Source organism: Acomys russatus, chromosome 2 (genome assembly GCF_903995435.1).
Source record: "Acomys russatus chromosome 2, mAcoRus1.1, whole genome shotgun sequence".
NCBI lineage: Eukaryota > Metazoa > Chordata > Mammalia > Rodentia > Muridae > Acomys > Acomys russatus.
The window spans coordinates 71749764-71775235 of record NC_067138.1 but is presented as its reverse complement, the minus strand read 5'-3'; the positions used below and the strand labels follow the sequence as shown (position 1 = coordinate 71775235).

Below are 25472 nucleotides of genomic sequence, written 5' to 3'. Positions count from 1 at the left end.
TTTTTCAACACCCACAGCTTCCATTCAGCAATCAGAAGTTTTTCCACTCTGATCAAAGGGGCTAAACAGAGGGCTACGGGAGCAGCCGGTTCTCAGCAGCTCTGGGCAGATTGCCACCCACTCCTTGTCCGTACCCCACAAAGGACAAGGCCCCCCCCACCCGCCCCGCAGTCAACGAAGCATACCCCAGAACAGTAGCTTGCCTCACTCTATCCAAACCAGAAGGACAAATGAGGATGGGCACACATGCCTTCCAGTTCATCCCCTTACTGCCTCTCCAATATCCATGGATTTTGATTTTATGAATTTGCCAGAAAGGGCCTCTAGACCATCTTTTAAGTCCAAGATGGCTTGAAGAGTGCTCAAAGAGGGAGCTGCACAGATCCAGAAAGGAGAATAATCCAAGCTTGGCTTTGGATATGGTATTTCTTGGAGGCTTCTGGTATCTCCCATGGCTCCCAGAGGTAGACTACAGCCAGAAGGGAAGGGTACTGTCAATCTTTAGGGAAATAGCAAATGAGTTTTCATGACGGCTGCATCTGGAGGCAACCATGAAAGAGCTCTTTAGAGGTCTTCTGGAACAAAGGTCATTCATATCCACAGATGTGATCCAGTTCTGTGTCCCAGGGAAATCTATTTATTGTGTTAAATTCCAGACATGGCCCAGAGGGCAGTTTGGGCTGTTTAACAGGAATTGTTCACCAGCGACTGCCAAGCCTCTTCCCCTTCAGGAAGAACTCTTACATCATCCTGTTTGATCTTCTCCATGACTGTAAGGGATGGGGGGGTCAAAGCAGGGACTGTGCTGATCTATCCGAGGAGCACAGCTGAGAAGAGGAAAGGCTAACGTGGGACCCAAGGTTTTCAGCCTGGAAGGGAAGATCCGTGCAGGCTTTGGGGCCAGGCTGGTTTGAATATACCACCAAGTTCTTCCATTAGATTAGCGCTGGGAGATTTGCCTGAGAAAGTTTTTATGCTTGCTGGGCCTCGGTTTTCCATTCTGTAAAGAAGAAATGTTTCCTGCCTCTGAGGCTGGTGACGAATGTGAACTCGGCCAAGTTCTCAAGACTGTACTCGAGCCAGAATGTTGGAGTCTAGTAACATCTGTGCACAAACTCATCACAAGTACATGGAGTGCTATTTGCATGCCCCCCCCCAACACACGTACCCCGCAGACACCTCACACATGCTCCCCACCACTTAGCCTTCCCTTCCTGAGCCCTCACTAATTTCTTCCCCTTTAACAAACTTTATGGCAAGCCAACTTCATCAGCAAACTTAACAGACCTCAAAATCATACTCCACGAGTTTTAGGAGCTTTAGTTCAAAAGCAAATTGTCTCCAAATCCCTCTTCTCTCCCAGTATCTTTGAAATGATCCTCAAATTTCCTACTGCTACAAGCTTGTCACCAGGTAGGCAAATGTCCCCTCTGTGGTTCCTCTTTCCCAAGAATGGGCGTATTTCCGGTTTACAGCACTCTGTGATTGTTGGATACACCCCAGCTGTCACTGTACTATTAGCACAGCAGTCGTTGTACCACTGGTGAAGGATTATTGTCTCCCAGGGATCCAGCAAATAGACTAATCTAGAAGCTTTTCTGGGCCAGCAGTGTGAAGCATGCAGTTTACAGGGTCCCCACGGGAAGGCGTTCAGTGGCTGAGCCTAAAGGAAACAGAAGTGGTTGGTGCACTCACACGCGGAACTGTCTCCTTCCTACCGCCCGCTGACAACAGCCATCAGTGCAGTTTCTCTACACTCATATTAATCCCGGGCGGTGAAAAATGAACTTCTCCCCCACCCTTGCAGCCACCCTTCGCCTCACGCCCCCAGAGAAGAGTTTCTCCATCCGGCAACTGGTGAAGGCTTTTTTCCAAGTCACATGATTCAGGATGCAGGGGGGGAAAAATCCTTCTTGGAACAACAGAGCTGGGTGCAGAATCGAATCAGATGAGAAGAGATAAGGTGTGATGTGGGGCAGACTATATAAAGCATGAAAGCAGGACTGCAGCAAGCAGGCAGCCGTGGGGCCCCCCCTTCCCCTGACCCAGCCATGCAGGTGCCGCCTGGCTCGGTAGCCAGCCCCTGGAGAAGTACGAGGCCCTGGAGAAGCGCAAGTCGCAGCTACTTCTACCTTAGCACCGCTGCGTTAGTGTGCCTTGTGGTGGCAGTGGCGATCATCCTGGTCCTGGTAGTCCAGAAGAAGGTGAGTAAACTTCTTTTCTTGGCTTTTATCTTCTTACTGATATTCTGTGTCCCCTAGAGGAACGGCGCAGGTAGCCAATGAATAGTTTAATTGGAAGGAAAAAAATGAAAAGAAACTATAGAAAGATGTCTTGTCAGAGAAAAGGGAGCGAGAAATGAAAAGGAACTTTCTGCGTTCATTTGGAATTTTTAAGAGGGATGTAACTGGACACAAGCTCAACCCTTTCCAGATATACTTGAGCCAGAAGAGCTGAGAGGATCTGCTGACCTCAAGGAATTATGGTTTAAGCCCAGCGGAGCCCAAGCCTCACAGGATGAAGACAGGAAGCCATAGTGAGCCTGGGTGGAGTGTATGCCTACGTGCATCGTCCCTGTAAGGCTCTCAGACTAATTCTTAGGTTATGTCCTCAATCCATGCTCTGTTGCCAATCAGTTCTCTCTTTTGCCAAGAGTTTGTTGTTGCTGTTGGGTTTTTTTGTTGGTGGTGGTGGTGGTGTGGTGGTTGTGTTTGTTTTTAGAGAAGAGCTAAGTTTCAGAGAGTGTGATATATATATATATTTAAAAAAAAAAAAAAAAGTAAGAGAAGCCAAAAGCTCCCCAGAGCTCTGGGTATTTCAAAGTTAAAACCCACAAAAGAAATCGAAAGCTTCCTCATAAGCCACTGACTTTGAAGACCTCAGGGTGTTGAAAGAAACAGGGCAGAAAGTAGCAGTATTTTTTCCGCCTGTACCCTCTGAGGTACACACATAGCATGCAGGGCCACACTGTTTGGGGAGATCTGCGCTGTTTGAACTAGGGAGTAAGAAACGAGAGTTGAAGGAAAAGACCCAAATGTCATTTAGAAAAGTAGCACTGAGAAAGAGCCACCTGTTCCACACTGTCTAGAAAATGCTGTATGGTCAGCGCAGCACATGACTCACGGGCTTGGGATGAGATAGAGTCATGATGACTAGGGTACTGTGTGAATTGCACCCACATCTGCAACACCCTGCCCAAGTGTGAATGCATCTGCTATGATTTTTTTAATTCTCACTTGCTGTCACATTATAATCTCCCAGATTTTTAAATTTTTATTTACTTTTTATTTTATTTTATTTATTTAATTATTTATTTATTGTTTTCTTTTGGTTGTCTTGGACCACAGGCTTTGCAACTTACTAGTTGCCGAGAGAAAGCTAGGGCCTTCCAAGTATCATGCAGTATTGAAATTTAAATCAAGCTTCAGAAAGCCTTCCTCTTGAGAGTGTAAGAGAATAGTTATTCAAACTCTGCTGTCAGGGCTGATGGGATCCATCATTTAATGAGACTCTATGCATCTGCTAAAAAACAAACAAACAAACAAAAAGGACAAAAACAAAAGCAAACAAACAAAAAAACAAAAACAAAAAAATGACTCTTTCAGACAAACCTTTGAGCACCTTTCTCCTGTACACACGCCTCACGTTGTCTCTATGACATGCCCTATGCCAGAATTGTGTTGTTTTGCAGCAATGGTCAGATAAGACACACTGGAGTGGCCTTAAGAAGTTCTTCAGTTGAAGGATACAGGCAGAACTGCTGGGTGTGAGGGAGACACCAAGGGGAGGGGTGATGCGGTTGCTCTGCAGAACCAGTTCCAGTCAGCTGTTGAAGTGATTTCTCCTGTAAAATATGGATGAGCCTTTTTGGACGGCCATGTCTCTGCAGATGCAGAGAATGAAGCACCGGCAGGGGCCAGGGCTGGAAGTCAACCACCCTAAGCAAGTGACACAGTGGGGGGCTTCGTGGCTGCTCATGGTTGCTCCATGAGAGTGCTGTTGGCTTTGCACTGATGGTGGCAGAAACATGGGGGCCCTGGTCACTATTCTTCTCTCAGAGATTTGTTCTCTGCTGTATTTGTTTATTTGACTTACCTCCATTCCTGGATATGGAAAGATGCACCTCACAGTTTGTGTCTACACTTTGGTGTGCTGTGATCTCTAAAGTGTTGGGTACTTGACCCCAGGCTAGGGTTTTCCATTTTAATAGCCATGATATTAAGAATTTAATGCTTTGCACATGTCATTTATAGCACATCCTCAGGTATTAATTGTGGTAAGAACTAGGGAAATGTGAGTCTCCTGGGCCTGGGTTATCAGGGGTACAGCTAGTAGGAAAAGGGATAGAACTGTTGAAAACTTGGCAACTGAAGAGGTTCATGGAGAATCTATCAAAGAAACAAAATAGAGCATCCAAGGAGCTCAGACTCATATCCTAGTGTAAAGATGGAATGGGCTATAGTCACATACAGTCTCTGTGTCTCACTGGGACCCAGAGGGCGACTGTGAGAATTATTTTACTGCCCTATATATGAACACCTTCAGATCACCAGTGAAGGAGTGTTTCCCCATCAGACTGGAGAAAACATCACTGGAAACTAGAGGGTCTGGTCAGAGAGAGAAAAATGAATAATTTTCAAGGAGTGAGGGAAGAGAGAAGAAAGACCTCACCTGGACAATGGCAGAGTCTGAGAAAAGAGATGGTGAAGGGGCAGGGAGCCATGTCAGGAAAATCAGCCAGGATTCTTGAGACTTGGCTAGAGGAACAAATAACTCCAAGTAGAAACTCCTTGGGAGAGGTAAAGGGAAAATTAAAGTATTTGCTGTGTATCTACTTTGTACAGGGCATTGCTGCAGACCTTGGGCTCACAGCTTTCTACTAAATGTCTTCAAAGCCTTCTGCGATAGCTGTATTTTATTTACATTTAAGCCAAAAATATTTAGCATGAAATACATTACATTGCTTGGGGAAACGAACCAACAAATAAGGGGAAAGGAATTAGAATTTTCTCACACCTTGTCCTCCCAGCGGCAAGGCATCTTTGCTTAGAGAGTCGTCATAAGCAGATTGTTCTACTACGTTCTTACATAAATCTGAGTGGCTACAAATACATAGTACACAGATGTCATTATGAACTCCACCTTACTCACTTGGTGCTATGTCTTAGAAATCCTTTTATGTCTATATGTAGAAGCCTGTGTTGTGCCACTGTGGAGCCATATCTTACTCTGCTGTGTTTATGTTTCATGATTTATCTGTGCCTTGTTGGAGGCCATTACATTTTTCTCTGAGACTTTTTGCCCTTTGTGCATGTTTACAAACAGATATGTATAAATAAAGCCCTGAAATGAGAAAGAATATATATTTTTCACAATATATATTGCCTGACAGCCTCAACAAAGATGGTTGCATCTTGAGGCAGGAAAAGTCTGCCATCAAAGGCCTATCTCTTCACATTACTATGGAAAGAAAGAAAGGAAAAAAAAAAAAAAAACAAAGAGAGAAAGAAAGAAAAGCTGAGTAACTAAAGTGTGTGCGTACTTATCCCAAAGCTTGGGAAAGACTAGAATTAAGATGAACTGTCAACACGAGAGGAAAGCCAAAGGAAACCCCACAGTAGAGCGTCTCTTAGCTCCCTCTGGGCAAGAGAAATCCATCACAGCACTGGTTTACTAGCCACTCCACAAATTTTTTTTGCATTTTAATAAGGGCTCTGGACCCTCAACCTTAGTAGTGCCTTTGCTTCCTAAGCCAGGAGCTGAGCTTCCCCAGGCCTAGGCAGGAACACACACGGTCCAGAGTGGAATAACAAGGCCTCAGCTTGATTTTCTAGAAAGAGAAAGCAGCTAAGCCTACTTTTCTCTTTTAAAAAATTCTGAGAGAGAGAGAGAGAGAGAGAGAGAGAGAGAGAGAGAGAGAGAGACAGACAGACAGAGACAGAGACAGAGAGAGAGGCAGAGCACTGACTTTAGTGTGGTGGTTGTTGGTAACGGCAGTATAGGCTAATTGGTTGGTGTCTTGCTTTTTAAAGTGAGATAGTAGAAATGAATTGAAATGCCCTAGGACACTTCCCTCTTCTTAAACTCCTTGCATCCTCTGTTCATTCTATTTAAGAATGTGTTTAATAATTAATTAATTAAGGTTTTCTAGCAGCTGGGAATTTTCTAAGGAGCAAAGAGTATGCAGAGCTTTAAAAGGAAGACTCATGTGGGCACATAGGACCCATTCCGGGAACTCTCCCAACGTGAGAAAATGAAGCCCATGATACTTGAGCTCCTGCTGGAAAGCTCCTGACCAAGAAGTGGGCAGCCTCTGCCTAGGGAAGAGAAGGTCCTGTGGAGTGACTATAATGTAAGCTGGATCTGACAACATTTAGAACTGTCTTTTGAAATTTTTCAAAAATGGTGTGATGAAACCTTCCACCTAAATTGGTCAAGTATCCACCACATTCAGGCTGCCTCTGCACACACATGAAGGCAGGTTGTGGGTAGTGTGGCTGCACTCACCCATATCCGGCTTTCCATCTCTACCCCCCCCCCTTAATACTGCTACTGTAGCTGAGAGAGTTCATGCTAACCCAGCAGTGTTGCCTAATAACATACAATCACATAGAGTTCATGTTTCATTTCCCTATGTCTTCTGTGGCTGTTTCTTGTCATTGATATTCAGGGGCCTAGAATCCAACAGAGCCTCACACACTGCCTTTTGTGTGATAACTACCTATCTTTTAAACTAAAACAATATGATTGACTGAGTAGCCCTAGCTGGTTGTGTGTCGGAAACCTGTGATCCTAGCTACTCTTAAAGCTAATGCAAGGAGATCACATATTCAAAACCTGCCTGAGCAACTTAGTTAGACCCTGTCTCATAATAAAATGGTTAAAGGGCAAAGGATATATATTTCAGTGCTAGGGTGCTTGGCTGGTATAGACAAGGCTTGAGTTCAGTTTCTAATACCACAAGAAAAATAAAGCAAAATAAAATAAATAAGCAAACCAATAAATAAATGGTCCTGAGAGTTTGTTAGAAATACAGACTTGGGCTTGAGAGATGGCTCTGTGGTTGAGTCTCCTGCTACCAAGCATGAGGACCTACCTTTGAATACCCAGAATCCAGGTGCACAATTGTAAACTCATTGCTCCTTGAGCAAAATAGGAGGTGGAGACAGGAGAATCACAGAAGCTTCTCAGCCAGACAGTGAAGAGTGAGCACAGTACTGACCAACAAAGAGACAGATATGGCAAAAGCTAAGAACTGGTAGCTAAGGTTGTCCTTTGACCACCACATGTACGTCTTAGCGTATATACAGTTTTTTCAGACCCCAAAACATACCCAGACATACATACCCAAGTATAACACACACATACACACATATACAGAGAGAGGGGGGAGGGGAGAGGGAGAGAGAGAGAAAGAGGAAGAGGGAGAGGGAGAGAGGGGGGAGAGGGAGGGAAGGGAGAAATTAAGATTTTCCAGCCCCACCCCAGAACTACTGAGTCAAACATGCATTTTTATAATCTTCCTAGAACATCTGTAAGAATAATAAAATTTAAGAAGCCCCAAGCTAGCCATTACACCCGCCCTTGGTTGTTGGTTTTGTGGCATTGACTATTCTGCAAACGCTAGGTCAAAACTACAGTGGAACAATCTACATCCAGGGTCTATCTGAAGTTCATCCGTGCTCAGTATCATTATTATAACAGCTAAGGACATGTGCCTGGTTATATATGGTCATTTTTAGTCACTTTATTAAGGTAACAGCTAGCAATAATCTCCCTCTTCATGAATATCTAATCAGTGGGGTAGCACTCTAAAGACGTGAATGTCTTCCGCTCTGTGGTCTGGCATTTCTTGATGATCCTTATCTGAATCCTGAGGATTGAGGAAGCAGGACTAGTAAATGCTGTCATTCTTCCCACTCATGAGCTATATTCTTCTGTAAAGATGAGCTTTCCATTATCAAAATGGAAGCAAGTGGAGGTGGGACCCATCAAGCCAGACAATGACTTGAGGCATGACCCAGAGAAGGATGGAGCAGATTGTGGGTGTTACCGGGGTATGAATGATGGTCAGCCTCCTGGGCAGCACTCCATATCAGGAAGTGGGACTAGAGGACAAAACTCATTGATAGAGGAGGCACAGAGGACAAAGTGCCAACTCCACCTTCAGGGCAGGAAGATTTCCTAATCTAACATCTGAGTCCATCTCCCTACAGCCACCTTTCAAGACCATAAGTGACCTTACTCGCCTATTGTGTCATGTCTTACAGCCAGTGCCACTCAAAGAGCCAGTGGACCAGACATGATGACATGTCCAGGACACTGACTAGAATTACAACGCCTCAGAGCCTACCCCAACCCCATTGAATCAGAATATCTATTTTCATGAATATCCAAGGAGATTAAATTCTTGCAAGTGGGAGAAACACTATTTAAGTCACGTGGTCCAAATCCCAGACCTGACAAATCAGGAGTTCCTAATAAAAATGCTTCCCCCGGGGTCTTCTATGACTGCCATTCACTTTCCCCGTGGGGCATAAGAGAGCATGCTGCTGCTGTGATTTGCCTTAGTCTAGAGAAACAATCGCTGTGGAGCCCTGGCCTTTACAGCCAGTATGACAGACTTTCTCATCCTGGGATCTTTTGTGCTGATTAAGTCATTTCTCTGTGTCTCAGACAACTCCTAAGTCTTGAAGTCCATTTAAAGGCCAATATGATAAGACCTGGAAAGGATCTGGCTCCCAGAGTAACCAGCATTAAGTGCTTCTAATAGAGATCTCTATGTGCCATGAGCCAAAGACCACCACGTAAGACAGTGAAAGTCAGAAAGGGAAAGGATGTGGAATTCTCTCTAGACTATTCCACCCTGTCGTCTTTGATACTTCTTAGTAACAAGAGATTTTGTTTGAAAAGCCAATCTGGGAACTTAAACACCTGTGTTCCCTACCCTCTACATCATTGCTCTGAAAACAAATAGACCTTTCAGGGAATTATGACAAATTAAACGCATTATAAGGTTCAAAACAGCCCTTCTCAAATAGCTACTGTTTTCAAACCATTGCTAATAATTTATATGCAATATCTTGTTATGACCCCAACAGGCCAGAGTAGGAATCATTGGCTCTCTACTCACACTAATTAAAGAGATTTTAAAAACAAACACACAAACAAACAAAGCAGTTCTAGGCTAATGATTGGGGTGGGAGTATTTCACCTGCAGACAAACAGACTAAGTGAACATTACAGGGAAAGAGCACTGATACTGTTGGAATGCCCATCAGATGTCCATAGAGGCTGAAAGAAAAGAGAAAGTATGCTTAAGGAAATGTGGCAGGGGCTGGTAACCATGGTGATTGTTTGTCCTATGGTGCTGAGATAATAGCTGGGGCGACCCATTTGCTTGCATCTAGGTCAAGCCTGTATCCTACCTTAGTCAAAGCCAAGTCACTAAGCAGGATAGGTCTCATTTCACCCAATGTCTCACATTCGTGGGCAAGGTTTATTACAACAGTTTACAGGCAGCACTCAGCATAGTGCCTAGGGTCTAAACAATCTGACCGCTTCTAACTGCCATCATCATGCCTGATAAACGAGAGCAGTCATCACGTCCTTAGGCCTTGCTTCTCCACTCTCACATTCAAGAGCTGCTGTCAAATAGTAAGGAGAGAACAACGAACTGCTCTGTCCTTGGCCAGGTCGAAAGCTCACTGAAGACTTTTAGCCTAGAACTGGCCCTAGACTTGAGTAAGTTGGCATTCTTCCTCACCAAATCAACCTGAAGGTGTGCATGATGCCTGGGCTTGGCTTGTGCTTTAACACTGGACTCACACCTACTCTGAGTATACAGGAAAAGCTGGAGAGACCTTGTTTTCTTCAGCAAAAGAGCAGTCACACTTCTGTCCTGATTCCTGGACCCCATGTAAACGCTGAAGCTACAGGATCCCCTGCCAGTGCTTTTGGCATCTCCCTGCCTAAAGCGGTAGAAGGAACTCTGAGTTGACAGGCAAAAACAAGCCCTTCCCTTCCATGGCCCCACCCCATCCCATACAATTAGATCCTCCTCCCAGACACACCTCTTATATCCTTGATACTCAAAAGTGTCTGGAGGTCTGGAGTCAGTGTCACCCGGGAGCGTGTGAGAACTAAACGCAACTTAAGCTCTCCCCAAACCTGCCAAATGGAGATTTGCAGCCTAAGGTCATCAGCATTAAAGCTCCTCAGAAATCCTTTCTTTAAGCACTCTGATTCTTTCATGGCTTGTTCCACAACCTGCTGTTTGGATTCCATGTTTAGTAATACTTTTTGATATGGGCTGTTTTAATGAACTAGGTCCTTAGCGTATCTTTCAGTGAGTGGCACAATGCACACCACTGATCTTCCAAGCTGAATGAATGATTCTCTGACACTTCGGTCACTGGGATGACTCTGCTGCTGTTGTTCCGCTATCCACTCCAGGTGTCTAGGTGGATACGGGACACTTGGTGTATTCAATCATGCTAGACTTCATCTGAATGGAGATGCCTTTCTCTGTGTGTTTGCACTTCATGCTAATCAAAAGTCATGCTTGGCATTAAGTCAGCTGGTTAATAGATTTTGAAGTGTTAACTGTTGTCTCAGACAGGCAACATAAAGGGGAATTTTGTGATGTCAGGTTTTCCTAAGAAGCATATGGGTAATCATGTATTCACAGATGTACAGCACTGTTACCCACATTAAGAACTCTTAGGAAATAAGACAACACATCCAGAAAACAAACAGGGTGGGGCAGGGAGCTTCCAAACCAATTTCACATCCCTTCCCCTAAAAAACTAAGACCCAAAATTTCAAACCTTCTTCAGATTGGTGTGACATCAAGGCTGGCTCATATCCCCCAGGCCTCCGGAGCTGTATTCCTGAGCCCTACCTCTTGGGCTAGAGCAAAGATCTACTTCTCAGATAACAATGTATTCACAGAAGGAGAACAACAGAGCTCTTGGGGACATAAATTAAACTGATAACTCCAAATGATCATCAGCCCTAGCACAGAACACTGGAAATGCAGGTGCTGTTAGTTGTCAACTTTCAGCCTTGGCAGATATTGGGAAACCATTTTCCCATGAAAATATCCACCCCTTCTAGTCTTTATTATTATCTCAGTTAAGTGCACTAGGGGTGACTGTGACCTATACAGGTCAAAAGGCAAATGTGGCAATCCATTCTTTTGGGCTGACATGGGAAGAAGTGGGGGACACTGTAAAGCTAGTCTCTGAGGAATCTTTTGGAAACCAGTACCCCTCCATCTTTGTGAGACAGCTTCTCAGAGCACTGTGACTACTTTTTCTTTGTCCTTTCTGGCCCCCAACACAGTTTCCTTTTCAGCAGACAATGTTTCCATCAACCTCTTACTCATTTACAAAAAAAAAAAAAATCTAAGTAGACATCTGATTATTAGATAAAGCATCCTATGTAATATCATGTGAATGTATAAACACATATACTTCTGTTTGTGCCAAATATTTATAGATATTTGCCAATTATATCTGGACATAAGCTTGTAATAAATCATGAGGGCAGAGACCCAGTTTGTTTATAATATCATCACAATGTTTGGAATGTAAACGCTAATTAATTCACAATTTCCAACCACAGTTGAGGTAGAAAGACATCTCCCGGGTGTGTTTACAACACTTAAGTGAACAAAATATGGAAATAAAAAGTGCGTATGTTTATTCACTTCATTTGATCATATATTGACTTTCAGAAGGGAAAACAATAGCATGTGTGGAGAGGGGAAAGCTCTTGACTGGGAGGTGGAAGTTCCAGCTGTCATCCTGAACTCCATGAACTTGCTGTGTGTCCCTGGACCAGCCATCTTGTCTTGCTTGTGAGATGTGGATGGTGACCCCAGTCTTGTGTTTCTGGTAGACAGGTGGTCTGACATGGATTAAAAAGCCCACTATAGTCAATCAATCAATATTCAAACTTTAAGAGTCAAATGGAGGGTGGGCTCTAAATTGTACAATACTTTGAGGGCACCCAAAAATGGAAAAAGAAAAGACAAGCTGTTCTGTCTCCACAGTGCCCTCACCCTGCTCTTTTCTCTTTCCTTCCAGGACTCTACTCCAAAAACAACTGACAAGGTTCCCCTTAAAGGAGGTAAGATCTCAAATATAGAAATGAATGTGTAGTGAATCATACAAATGACACCACAAGGTGTAGTGTCTTATCAACCAGAAATGCCATGACTGTCCACAACAGGAGTCGGGTGGATGGAGGTGGAGGCTGATGGGGCAATCTGATGCTTCTGACTCATCTGGGTACCCCCTGATCACTGTGCTCATCCACACAAACCTCCCACCTGCCTGTAACACTCTCACTAACAATACAATTGCTGCAGCCAACTGCAAACCCTGGCAGGGACACAAGATGGCCTTGTATTTTGAGCTAGAAACCCTAAATTGAACAAATTTGACTATGACTTCCCACATGGAAGTCTGCATTACACATCCATTGAACGGGAACCACAGTGCTTACCTCATTGTGGTTCTAGAGGAGCCAATCAGAGCCAGCTTGTAGTTGCTTGGCATGACAGGCAGCATATAGTAAAGTTTAAATAACTGATAATAGCCAAATACCTAAGGAAGCTGAAAAAAGACTTAGAGACAAAGTGTCTTGCTCAATATCATAGCGGTTAACCCAAAAGGCCCTTGACTCCAATTCAGTGTCTTTACATTCAAAATATCAGTCCCCATCTCAGTCCTACTCACAATTTCCAGAGGCCAGGTAGCATGCACAGCTGGCCAAGCACAGAACTATGGAAGGGGAGGGAAGAAAATGGGATGGGTAGGTAGAACTTCAGGGACACTAGGGAAGAGGTTCTGGGCACCTTTGGGACCAGAAGTCACAGAAGAACTGACACAGCTCCTTACAACAGCATCATCCTTGTAATTTCTTTCCTTCAAGACATCCTACTGAATGCTTAGAAAGGATGGGCAAAGAGGCTTGGGTGGACATACGGGCCTTTTAAACCTTTTGAGACAGATGAATAATGTTAGCTTGATGAACAATATCTCAATGTTAGCCAAAATCACTTAGTCCCTAGCATGTGGTCTCATTTCCTATGCCTGTATAGATAACCAGATATGAGATCAAAGAGCAAGGAAAAGTGTAGAGGCCACGGACACTGTTTACAAAGATCCAGGTAGTGAGTATTCCAGGCTTTGTGTGCTTTCTCCTCTTGGCTGAAATCAGCCCTGCAGTTACTGTGATTAGGATAGCCAGACAACACACAAACGTTCAGGCATGACTGCATGCCCCTAGACCTTACTTGCAGAATAAGCAGAGGTTGGCCTTAGCCCATAGACTGGAACAGCAGACTCTTGTGGTACAGGCAGTATAGGCTTTGATGTTAGACATCCTTGCTAACTTGTTGCATATGTTCCTGTGGAGCTTTGCAAAGAACAGTCAGCATTAATAAATAACACCCCCCCTCACATACACACACACACACACACACACACACACACACACACACAGAGAGAGAGAGAGAGAGAGAGAGAGAGAGACTATCTATGCTTCCATTGTCCTACTACCACCTCCACTTAGATTTTTCTGAGTAAGATTAGAAGTTGTCATTTGGTAGAGCAGTAGCCACCTTTCATGGACATAATGTCAGTGGCAATGATAGCTTTCATTAGGTATTAGGACCCCAGCCACACTGATTTGTAGAGCACTCCAATCATAGGGTACAGAGTATAAAGCTCTTACTAGTAGATTAGAGTTAGCCCCAGACCACACAAATAGCTACACTTCAGGTGGAAACACTCCTTGGAGAGAACATCCTCCTGGACCTGGGTGTTAAACTGCTCCTCCGTTCACAGAAGAATTGATATGAATGGATGTCAGGTTGTTTGCTTTGTCATTTATTTTGTTTTAATGATCATAAAGAGGCAAGAGTAAAATCTGTCCTCTCCATGTTGCTCCTCAGTTCTTCATTTGAGAGAGAAATTTCTTTAGTTCATGAAACTAAGAATATCAGGACAACAACAACAATAACAAAATAACCTCTGTTTTCAATTCAGTGTTTCTGTAACCCGATTCTATTTGTCAATGCTGATAACACTTCTCACTGGGAACATACATTTTTTTGGTTAAAGATTTTTCCCTACTTCCTTTGGGTTGATTACCACCAGCTCCGAGAGTTAGCAGTACAAGGGCGGAAGGATGGGGGTGCGTGTTCCCATTCTCATTCCTGCTGATAGGTCAGTTTCTGAGATCCAGGAAGTCAGGTGGCTTGCCAGAAGCTATAGAGAAGACAGCAGCAGAGGGGCAAATATAAGACTCCGAGGTCCCCAACTTCATGTTTGAGGAGCAAGTACCCTGCTGTGTATGGCCCCCCCACTCCTCTTTTAATGTGCATCTACCCTTGCCTTGGCTGTACAAATGGTGGACACTGTAGCAGGGTGCAGGAGAAAAATAACATCTGAGGACAAAACCTGGGTCCCCACTCCTGCAGGCTAGGTCTCTTTAGGAAAATCTTTTCTCCTCTCCAAACATCACTGTGCTCAATATACTAAATGAGTTAGGGCTGGGGCTGCAAAGAATGCTTACTACACAAGTTTGTGTGTAGGTAAATACTTCCTAGGCACCATAAAAGCCTAAGTCAGATCCCCCCATCACAAAAATCAGGAACAGCTGTGTATACCAATAACCCCAACACTAAGAAGCCAGAGACAGGAGGATCTCTAAGACTCGCTGGCTACTCAGTCTAGCCAAACTGGGTGGCTCCAGGTTCAGTAAGAAACCTTGTCTTAAACAATAACATAGAAAGCGATTGAGGAAGGCACCTCATGATGACTTCTGGACTCTACACACATGCACACACATACACACATGAATATGTACAGACACACAGAAAGAGAGAGAGAGAGAGTTAGTTAGTTAGTTAGTTAGTTAGTTAGTTAGTTAGTTAGTTAGTTCTTTGACACCTCCTGAGATTAGAATCCTCTTGTCCTGTATATGAATACTGAAAGAAACAGCCTGGCAATTGTCTGAGGAAAATCTAAAGCCACAACCTTGTTCACCAACAAGCTGATCTTAAGCCTGTACAAGAACTAACTTGCCCTTTTTAAAAAGGAAGGAAGGGGGCATGAAGAACAAGAAGACTGTTGCAAGACACCCCAGGCAGGGCTGACCTACCTTCCAGAGCTTCCTGGGAGGGTATCCCAGGGGTGGCATGAGGTTTGTCACAAGGACAGAAGCTAAAAGGATGTGGAGCCCTTGGCCATGACAGCTGTTGTAATCAGCCACCTCCAGGAAGCCAGCGCTGACCAGAGCTTGGGATGCAGGGCTCTGCACACACACTGACGTAGGCCAGCACAGGATATCCTTAGCTACAGGGAAACCACAGAAAACCACACCCGTGCTGGTAACGAGTCCTAACACAAAGTTGCCATTCCTGGCCCAGGCCAACTGCCAACCTGCATTCGCCCCAACATGCTTGAGACTTAATGGTCATTCCTTTGGATCATAGACAAGCAGGAATACTGAGTTGTGAGCCCTTCCCCTATGCTTCATGCTGGCTTTTAGTCTTAACTCTAGTAGACAGAGGTAACATGCAACTTGCAGAGAGCCAACCATGAACATGAAACGGGACCAACCATTTACCTCAGAGGATCCATCTGGTCCACTCCACTCGTCCACATTCCATGAAATGATCCTACCTCCTCCACACACGGCCTAGAGCCCAGGCTCCTATGTCTCCTCATCATTCCTGCTCTAATGTTCTGTTTCCACTCAATTTTCACTCTTCCATTGCACATGCTCTGGGCTCATTTGTCCAAATCTTGGATCACAGCATCCTTTGCCTGGATTTCCTAGGAGTCCCAACAAAATCTTGCATCTTCGCATGGCAATACCTGCAGAAGGATGTGAGACATACAAAAGAGCTGACAGGACAGTGTGGTACAGGACAGTGTCTCCCAGCTGGTGATGGAGACCTCTGAGCTCAGTCTTGTAAGGTCAAAGCAATTCCAGCACTAGGAACTTCTCAAAGGCTAGTGTACTCAATCTATTACTAAATTCTGGGTCAGAAAGGGCCACTGCAGTTTGGGAACAGGCTTGAGGGGGTCGTGTGACCTGGGGTGATTCCATCCTCTGTCAGTAGAAAATATTTTTTTTCCTGCAAATGCTATATGGCCCATGGCAGAGAGGTCATGGATGTCCTAAGGAAAGTCAACCCCTCCAAAGCTGAAAGGAAACTATGGACATCAAAAGAGACTAAATGAAGCAGGCTCTATAATAAATACTGAGGATGAGAGAACTGCACAGCTAAGGAGGCTAATTCCCACCCCACCCCCAAGTACTTGACTGACCCAAATGGTCTATAACCACTAGCCATATGGAAGTCACACTAGTGGCAGAGAGGACATAAGGAGTGGCAAGCCCTCCCCCTCAAGAGAATAAACACTGGCTGGCAGAGCCCCTCTGCCAGAGAGATGGGGTTAGATTCAGAAGGCCCAAGTCTCCAGCTTATTAAGTTTAGTTTCCTTTTTCTCTTCTTCCCCTTTGCAGCATTGTGGGATGTTTTCCTGGAGGTGGGGGTAAATCACTTTTCAGCAGGTCACTTCACTTACCACAGGAAACCTATTTGTTCCTCCATTCACTCTGAATACACTCGGTAAAGCTCACTATTAAATCCATTTTCTTTTTCTCAAACCAGAGCTAACAGGACTCAGGAATCTCTCTGTTGGAAATACCCCGGGAGGGAGCCATTCCGACTGAAGAGGTCCTGGATAGGGTTCTAAAGACAGCACTGCTAAGCTTCCCACCCAAAAGAGATTGAGGGGGAAGGAGAAAAAAGATGAGGTGCAGGGCAGAGGAGGGAACAAAAGGAGATGAAAAGCCCGAGATTTGATAATGGACTTGGCAGATACAATTTGCCAGCCTCTAACTCTGTAGGACATGCCAGCTTTCCCTACTGTCCTAACAATGTAAGAGAGGGAGGAAAGAGGTGAAGAAGGCAGGAGGGGAGAAAGGCAAGGAGTCCTAGACCTAACACTGGCTCCTTTTTATATTCAGTTCAAGCCCAAACACAATATCTGTGGTCTTGATTCTCTGCCAGCCAGGTAGCCCAGGCCCCAGACCAGAGGACGGGACCCGACTACTTGGTATTGTCTGTGTGGTAGGTAACAGGCTCAATGTTGTATATTATTTCATTTAATCCTCTTGCCAGCTGTTGAGGTATACATTATTTTCACTTTGAGGAAGAAAGAATAGTTCAAAGAGGCCTGTATACTTGTGCTAAGCCATATAGTGAGTAAGTACCAGGGTGGGATTGGACTCACGTGTATCTGATCTGAAGCCTTTGTGAGAGTGCTTCTGTACTTCTGCATTGAAAATAAGCTGTGGCATTGTAAAGGTTATTTAGAATGTTAGAAGAATTTTAAGATGTTTCTTAAACACCTCCACCAACAGTGCCAGTTCAATTGGCCTCTAAGATGCATTAACTGCCAGGAAGTACCCATAAAGCCAGTATGTTTACCTTACATACCTTACATACCACAGGACATAAAAGGCTTCCAGCTCCCAAAAGGCTTCACAGGATCGATGTGAATTCCAACTTGATTTCAAGCCATTTTTATCCATTGTTTTCTCTGTGTTCAACGATAAGCATGCTATCTATCGGCGTTTTCCCAAGTACTGTTGTGAATCCAGAGTCACTCACCTGTCCTTTTACAAGTTGCAACTCTTGGGATTTATGTCTGCATCATAAATCTTCTTGGCCTGGTGGTATCAAGGAAATGGTTAGGTTTAAAGGCCCATGAAGTGAGCCTTCCCCCAACCCCTACCCAAATGCCAAATGCTGCTGAGAGTGGAGACTCCTCTAGATGTCGCTGTTGAGACTTTCCTGGGTCTTCTCCAAGGGAGATGAGACTAATATATGGTGGCTATCTGTTTCTTCAAAGAAAAAAAAAAAAAAAAGATACTGCCAAGAGGTCTTTATCCTTCCCTAAAAGCATCAGAAAACCTCAAACAATTGTGTACACAATCAAGAAAGTTTAATCTGACAGGTAATACAAGGAGCTTCATTTTAGCATCACAGAGCTGTGCCAAGATAAAAGGAAAAAAGACAAGAGAGGAATGGGCCTCACATTTGCAAAGTCACCACTAGCCATGTGCTGTGCCAGTTATTCGGCATCCGTGTGTCATATCAGCTACATATCCATGTTGATTGTTACTACCCTTACATAGCTGAAGTTCTGGGAGAGGAAGCAATGGATCCATTGCCTTCACTAGACCCGTGTACTCACTGAGAAGTCTGGTCTTTACCAGACAGGTTCTGAAGAAGTTGATTAGGATTTAGGACACATGTCACCTGACTCAATTGCTGTGACCTGTGACTTAGCCTTGTTCTGAACATAAACTTGGAGTTATCTACAGGCATTCTCCCATATTGCAGGGCCAGGAAGGCTCACTGCTTTCCCAGAAACCCCCTCTAGCTGTGTCTTGAGGCTTTGGTTGCAGTGTATGAAATGGCTACCGACTCATTTCTTCCTGCATTTAACCTTCACTGCTCCACAGTAATACTAAAAATCAGTGACAAAGATTAGCTCTGGGAGTCAGGAAACCAGTGTTCTTAAGTCACCTGTGCTGCTCTTTTACCTGCTAGGAGGTCTTGAAAGCCAGCATCTCTTGGCTCAATATTCCCAATAATAAAATCCATAATCTCCTTTAGCATGATCCTTTGGGTCCAACGTTATAAAATCTCAAGGAGGGGCTCTAGTTTTAAGCTTTCCTCAATCCTTACCTTCTAGAACATGATCCTTTCAACAACCTTCTGCAGTCACAATCTCAGTCTCCCTCCCCACTCCTGCCCTTCTTTCTCTGGGAAACTAGCCTCTGTTATATCATTGGCATACCTCTCTCTCCACTTTTCCAAACAAAATGGAATAATAGTCCACCCACCATCCATCTGGAAGAAGCCAGAGCTAGTAAAAAACAAACAAACAAACAAAAAACAATGACTCACCAACTCCGTCTATCGGAAGACTTTGATTCTCAAAGAAATTTATGGAGTTGGCAATGATATGATAGGATGGCATGCATTTTAGACTCTTGGTATGTCTTTGTCACTAACTCACTCTGTGACCTAGGACAACCTTGCAGTGGGGGCAATACTGTGAGCATGAAATCCATGTGTTTGACAAGTTTGAAAACATACAAATTCTCACTGAAGCAGGATGTTCATAGTTTAGATTGTCCATGAGGTGAAACTTTCTTGGGTCTCTGAAAATCTGACTATGAGCAGACATAGTCTTCTACCTTAGGTTACAGCAGCACGTACAAAAAGCAAAAAACTGGAACCAGGACTAACTTCCTGGCCCCTCATCAGTATCCGAAGTGAGGGGATAATACATTGGCACAGTCTGCTAAAATGATCTAGAAGGGCATTTCTATCTCTCAGTCAACAGTGCTCTCCATCTAAACAGGAGCACTAAAATCTAAAAGAGAAACTTCCAGAATCCCAACAGCCAAACATCAGCCTAGCCTCCATCTCCGGACAGCTTTTCTGTTCCATCTCTCAAACTGAGCCCCTCTAGACTCATAGTCACTGAGTAAGACAGATAGCAGAGATACAGTCCACAGTCTAGACACTTGGGGCCACTATAGGATCCCTACTGCATGGAGTACCTCCTACAACTCTTCACACCCACAATAGATTGTCTTATTATGGATTCACAAACTGATATGACTTGAGCTACACGGCTGGTATCCCACGCAATATTGTCTAGGTCATTACAAGAGCCCTATGACTTTCAAAGTGGCCTACTCACTCCATGATCAACACTGACTAGCTAAATATTCACACTTCCATCTCTGTGCCTTGTGTTATAACTTGGGTATCCTTTGTGTAGGTATAGCCACTACCATGTGGGAGAAATGGGGTCAGAGTGGTGTTAGCCATTAGCTGAGGACCTTTTAACCTCTCAGAAACCACTGAGGTCCCTTGTGTTTGGGTTCCACCAAGCTTCTTTTACTCTGGGTTGTCACGTCCAAATGTGCAATAATAGAGAGATGCCCTCCTCCAGGGTCTTTTTCAAGCTCAACAGTGTCACTCTCTCAATAACCAGCCCCAGCAATACTATTCTTAGAAGGAAAGACTAGTCTTTCTCCTTTAGTATAAAGCTATCTAATCAATTCTTTAAGAAAAAAAAAAGTATGCCTGTCATTTGATTTCAGGAAATGCAAATGCTTCAACATAAGATTGCTTTTTTCCATCACTGGGTTTCTCAGAACTGAGGTCACCCCACTGTACATATGAAGACCAAAGGGGAAAAACAGAAGAAAAAAACCTACATGTGTGAGAGGCAAGCCTGGGCTTGTACTTCTGCCACCATCTGTAGATGCTCAGTTCTTGCAGATGTCATAAGCTACTTGATACAATGGGGCCTTTGGACCAGAGAGATAGAGCCTGCTTTTAAAGTAACACCCTAGTTTGGGTACAGGGCAAGAATCTTTCTTTCCCAACTAACTTAGAATCTTTGAGGATGAGTCCAGTATTATTCCTGTCAAGGCAAAATGCAAGCCAAGCACCTCTACTCACTACACTGATGCCCTAAGTACTGGGTTGGCCAGAACTACATAAGGAAATAAGAGAGATGGACTAGTTGACTCCATCTAGCAAATTCTTATAAAGCATCTTCTTGGCTGAGTAGTAGGAGAGACTAAACAGTAGTGTCTGCCAGGGTGTATTTCAAAGGACAACTGGCTTAATAGAGGTAGGGGGTTCTAGGTACCAGGAACAAGAGATGTTCAGGTAGACACACACCTATGCAGTTGTTTAGGGGAACCTCAGGCCTCCAACTCAAGTAGGGTGGGAAAAATATGTTTAAGTATTAGAGTCACAATGGCCTACCCTACCAGGACAACTAGCTGTGTGGCTGAGAGCAATCCAGTTCACCTTTTCAAAGCTGGGGTTTCTTATATACATGACAGAAATAACTATAAACTGTCTTTCATGGGACAGTTATGAAAATTAAATGGAAATCATGGCTGTAGCATGCTCAACAACATATCACAAAAATAGTTAACATTACCTGTAATGGGGACAGCAGTGATGACGTTGATTACTATTAAGACATAGAGTAAGATGGGATGAGGGAAGGTACAGGATGAGACTAGGGAGACTGGGAGGAGTCAGAACACAAAAGGTAATGAATGTCACCCATAGGAGCTATAGGTAGCACAGATTAGAGACTTAGTCCCAAAACAGAGAGTCACCCAGATTTGCACCTGTCTGGTTTCTTCTGACTGATGTTCTACAGTCCCAAAGATGAGGCTGAGTAACAGTGACAAATCATTAGAATATCACACTTTGGGATCAGGGTTCTGATTATACACACTCCATGAGTATGTGCAAGGCAGCAGCAAGCCTCACAAGAACACTGCTTACATGATAAGCATGGGATAAGACCTAGACAGGGGAAGATGGCCTTTCAGCCCTTGATGGGCCAGAAGCTCTTTGTGAGTCAAGAGCAGATAGAAAGGAATTCTTCCCCCACTTCTGCTGGGATTTTCTCTAGTAGTGAGCTTGCTCAGACAGCAGAGGGAACTCTTCACCCACCTTCTAACCATTCTTAGGCCCCAGGGACTTTCTCAAATCTGGGCAATGGGATAGAGAAAGCAATTGGGAGCTGAGGACATACTATTCAGAGAGACAGTAAACCAATAGAGCAGGACATGGCCCTATTGCATAAGCTTAAGGCTGTTAGTCAGTTTCAGGTGGATGGACTGAGTGGTCAGCTCTGGTGGCATCATCAAAAAAGCATCCATGCTAGGTTAGAGAGCTTCCAGTTTTCCAGACAGGGGGCTAAAGGCCCAAACAAGATTTACTCTAAATACAATGGATTCATAAGTCACTGCAAGAAATGTATAATTTGGTTCCTTGTATCCAAAATAGCTCATCATAATAAGAAAGAGCTATCATCCTTGCTGATGGTATTAAAAATATTTTTATTTCTCAAATGCTATAGTGACACAAATACTGTTTGTCTCTATTAAAGAAGATCCAGACAGGAGGCTTCCTGCTAAGATGCTATTAAGCCGCATTAATGCATTAATCCTCTTAAAATTAAGTGAGATGTTTTGGGTCTTTGCTGTCTAGCAAAGCAGCCTAAAGAAGGCATTCCATCCTCTGGAACTAGGCAAGTGTGGGAAACCCTCATAATCCCACATGTTCCTTATCCTTGAGTATGTCCTTGAGTGTCTGTAGACACAAAAGCTGACCCTGGGTTAGTCTGAGATCCAGATTAGCTAATGCAGGTAAAAGCCCAGAATCTAGTGTCCTGTTGGGGAGGCTGGAGTTTGAGCTGAAGGCTATGAGATTCCCATTGTCCCTTAATCTATTAGAGGTAGTCAACAACACCTTTCATGAGGACTGTCAGGAATGGTGGCCAGCATACTGTGGGAGTTCAGGTCATATTTGTTCAACTTATATAGTCTATAACAGCCCACATAAAAGTAATCAATAAAAAAATAAGCTTTAGAACTGTGAAAATTCTAGGCTGTTTAAAAGCCAAATGAAACAAAATTGGGGGGGATTTTTTGTTGTTGTTTTTGTTTTGTTTTGTTTAGGTGTGTACGTGTGTGTGTGTGTGTGTGTGTGTGTGTGTGTGTGTGTGTGTGTGTGTGTGTGTGTGTTTATCCTTATAAACAGAAAGAGACTAGTAAATGTATGTCTCAGGGGGTTATAGAAAAAAATCTGGTTGCCTACAGTTCCCAGAGGAGCAGAGAACAATTCATGACTGATCTTGTTTTTAGGAAATTGCTCAGAGGACCCCTTATGTACCCTGAAAAGGACACCATTCAAGAAGTCATGGGCCTACCTTCAAGGTCAGTAACCAAAGACAGAAAAAAATATATCCCCATAAAGACAGTGTCACATGCTAATTTTTAATCCAAAGGACCCAGCTAGAGTCCTCTAGCCTAAAGTGATGCACACATGTGTTCTTGGCCTACATCATACTTTTCATAAACAGGATTTGAATGTCTTAGAGGAAGAGGATGAGAGCATTTCTCTCTAAAGCTACAAGGCTCTTCTTTCCTCAGCTCCATTTGCTGAGAACAAAAATTTGGTTAGAAATGGCACAAATTTTTTTAAAAACCATGAGCTTTAAGGGAGCTATGTTAGGGAGCCATAGTGGGAGTAGATGTGATCATGGACAGATGGACAGGCAGTCAAAAGATCCCTTAACAGGTGGGAATCACTGTCACTTTTGTCCATTGCTTCCATCACCTCTCCCTTCTTCCACAACTCCCACTACTGGGCACCTTACTAGTTTGGGCCAAATGCACAGTCTTTCTCCTAATACAAAGAAAGAATGGTCCTCATCTCTACTTCTAGGAAGTTATTCACAGGGGAATTACAGAATTTCCTGGTCCCTAGATCGACAGCTTAATGAGCTCCTTGGCACAGGGCCTGTTTGCATATTACAATGTGCTTCAGGTAAGAGTCCCTTGTAAATGAAACAGTAAGAGCCACTTAGAGCATGAAAGAATGAGCCACGGAAGAGATGGCCAAGATTCTCTGAATAGCCACTTTGCTCATTTTAAAAACTCCCATTTTACAGTTGGATTAGTTCTTGCCTTTCAGTTGAATTGCAGCAAGGTTTGAAGAGAAAGCACTGAATCAATTAAAGCCAGCATGCCAGCTTCCCAGTTCTGAAGGCACCTTTACCAATCAGTGCGGATTTTCATTTCTTAGGACTCAGAGAATTGGCTTTCCACACAAACATTTTAGCTTAGAGGCTCCATTAATTCCCTGCCTTTCTAACAATCCTGTGTGGTGGGTCCTTCACTTGAGGGCCCATGCAAGGATGCTTGCCTGCCCTGGAAAGCTCCAGACTACATTAAAGGGTGGATCTTATTTTTTATTAGCACATGTTAATATTAATTGCCCATGGTAATGGGTTTCATTGTTGATATTTTCATGCAGGCACATAACATACTTTGATTTATCTTAAATGTAGAAAATATGAGAGATTCTTCTGAACAACTCAATACTGAAATTGAACAGTATTGAATGTCACAGCTCTGACACCATCTGCCATGCCTATCAAAACACTAAATGCTCATTCATGACAAATGACACAGTAGCATAGACCTTGTGCAAAACACAGTCTAGCTGGGTATAGTGTAAGAGAGAAAGGAGCTGGGGAAAGGGCTTAGGCAGTCAAGTGACTGATTTGTAAGTGATTGATTGAGGATCTGAGCTGGATACTAGGACCTACTTTAAAAGCGAAGCATGAGCCCCACATACGTAAACTGCCAGTACTGCTAAGGCAGAAACAGGGGTCCCTGGAGTGCACTGGCTGACCTCTTAGCCTACTGGGCAAGATACTAGCCAGGGAAAATCCTTTTCTCAAAAACACAAGTTATGGGACAGGAGAGATGGCTCAGCACTTAAGAGTACTTGCTGTTCCAGAAGACCAAAATTTGGTCCCCAGTATTCATACCAGGTATCTCAAAACTGCCTATAGTTCCATCTCCAGGGTATGTGATGCCCTCTTCTGGCCTCTGTAGGCATAAAACACACACATTCACACACACACACACACACACACACACACACACACACACACACACACACTGGTATACCTGCACATGCATACACTCCTGGGTCTAATACAAACACATATATACCCATACACATCCACGCAGAAAAAAAGGTAAAAGGAAAATATTAACAACAATTATATGATGTGATACATAATAATTAAAAGAAACCCATCTATAGGAGCTGTCTTCTATTAGAAAATCCTCCTATGAGGTCTTTCCTTTTCTGGTGCAGTGTTGTGTGTGATCCAACCCTCTAGCTTTGAGCCCTCCTAAGTAAAAAGAATGAGCTATGGAAGAATATTCTAGAAAGAGTACTTCGGAAGATGTTTAAATGTTTAGGATAGCAAGCAGTGTTCTAGAAAACAGGCTGCTGCATAGGAACCTTAGAAAACAGGTTTCCAACATATACCTAACATGTGAATAAAAATAATTCTCTTATCTTTCCAGTGTCAAAACATCTCAACAATACCAAGTTGTCATGGAACCCAGATGGCGCCATCCATGGAGTTGGATACCAGGATGGGAACCTGGTAATCCAGTTCCCAGGCTGGTACTTCATCATTTGCCAACTGCAGTTCCTTGTGGAGTGCTCAAATCATTCCATAGACCTGACATTGAAGCTCCTCATCGATACCAACGTCAAAAAGCAGGCACTGGTAACAGTGTGCGAGTCTGGAGTTCAAAACCAGAGAATCTATCAGAATCTCTCTCAGTTCTTGCTGTATTACTTACAGGTCAACTCTACCATATCAGTCAAGGTGGATAATTTCCAGTATGTGGATACAAACATTTTTCCTCTTGATAATGTGCTGTCTGTCTTCCTATATAGTAGTTCAGACTGAATAGTTGCTCTTGACCTTTATGAAGAATGCTGC

At 43.7% G+C, this 25472-nt stretch overlaps 1 protein-coding gene across 1 annotated transcript; it reads left to right on the top strand.

Annotated features, from left to right (window-relative positions):
* The first annotated feature begins 1669 nt into the window (after positions 1–1669).
* Tnfsf8 (TNF superfamily member 8) lies at positions 1670–25472 on the top strand. Its single transcript, XM_051163142.1, has 4 exons — positions 1670–2204; positions 12093–12135; positions 22801–22872; positions 25045–25472. Exons 1-4 carry the CDS (start codon positions 1992–1994, stop codon positions 25437–25439), a joined length of 723 nt encoding a protein of 240 aa, XP_051019099.1. The 5' UTR covers positions 1670–1991; the 3' UTR covers positions 25440–25472.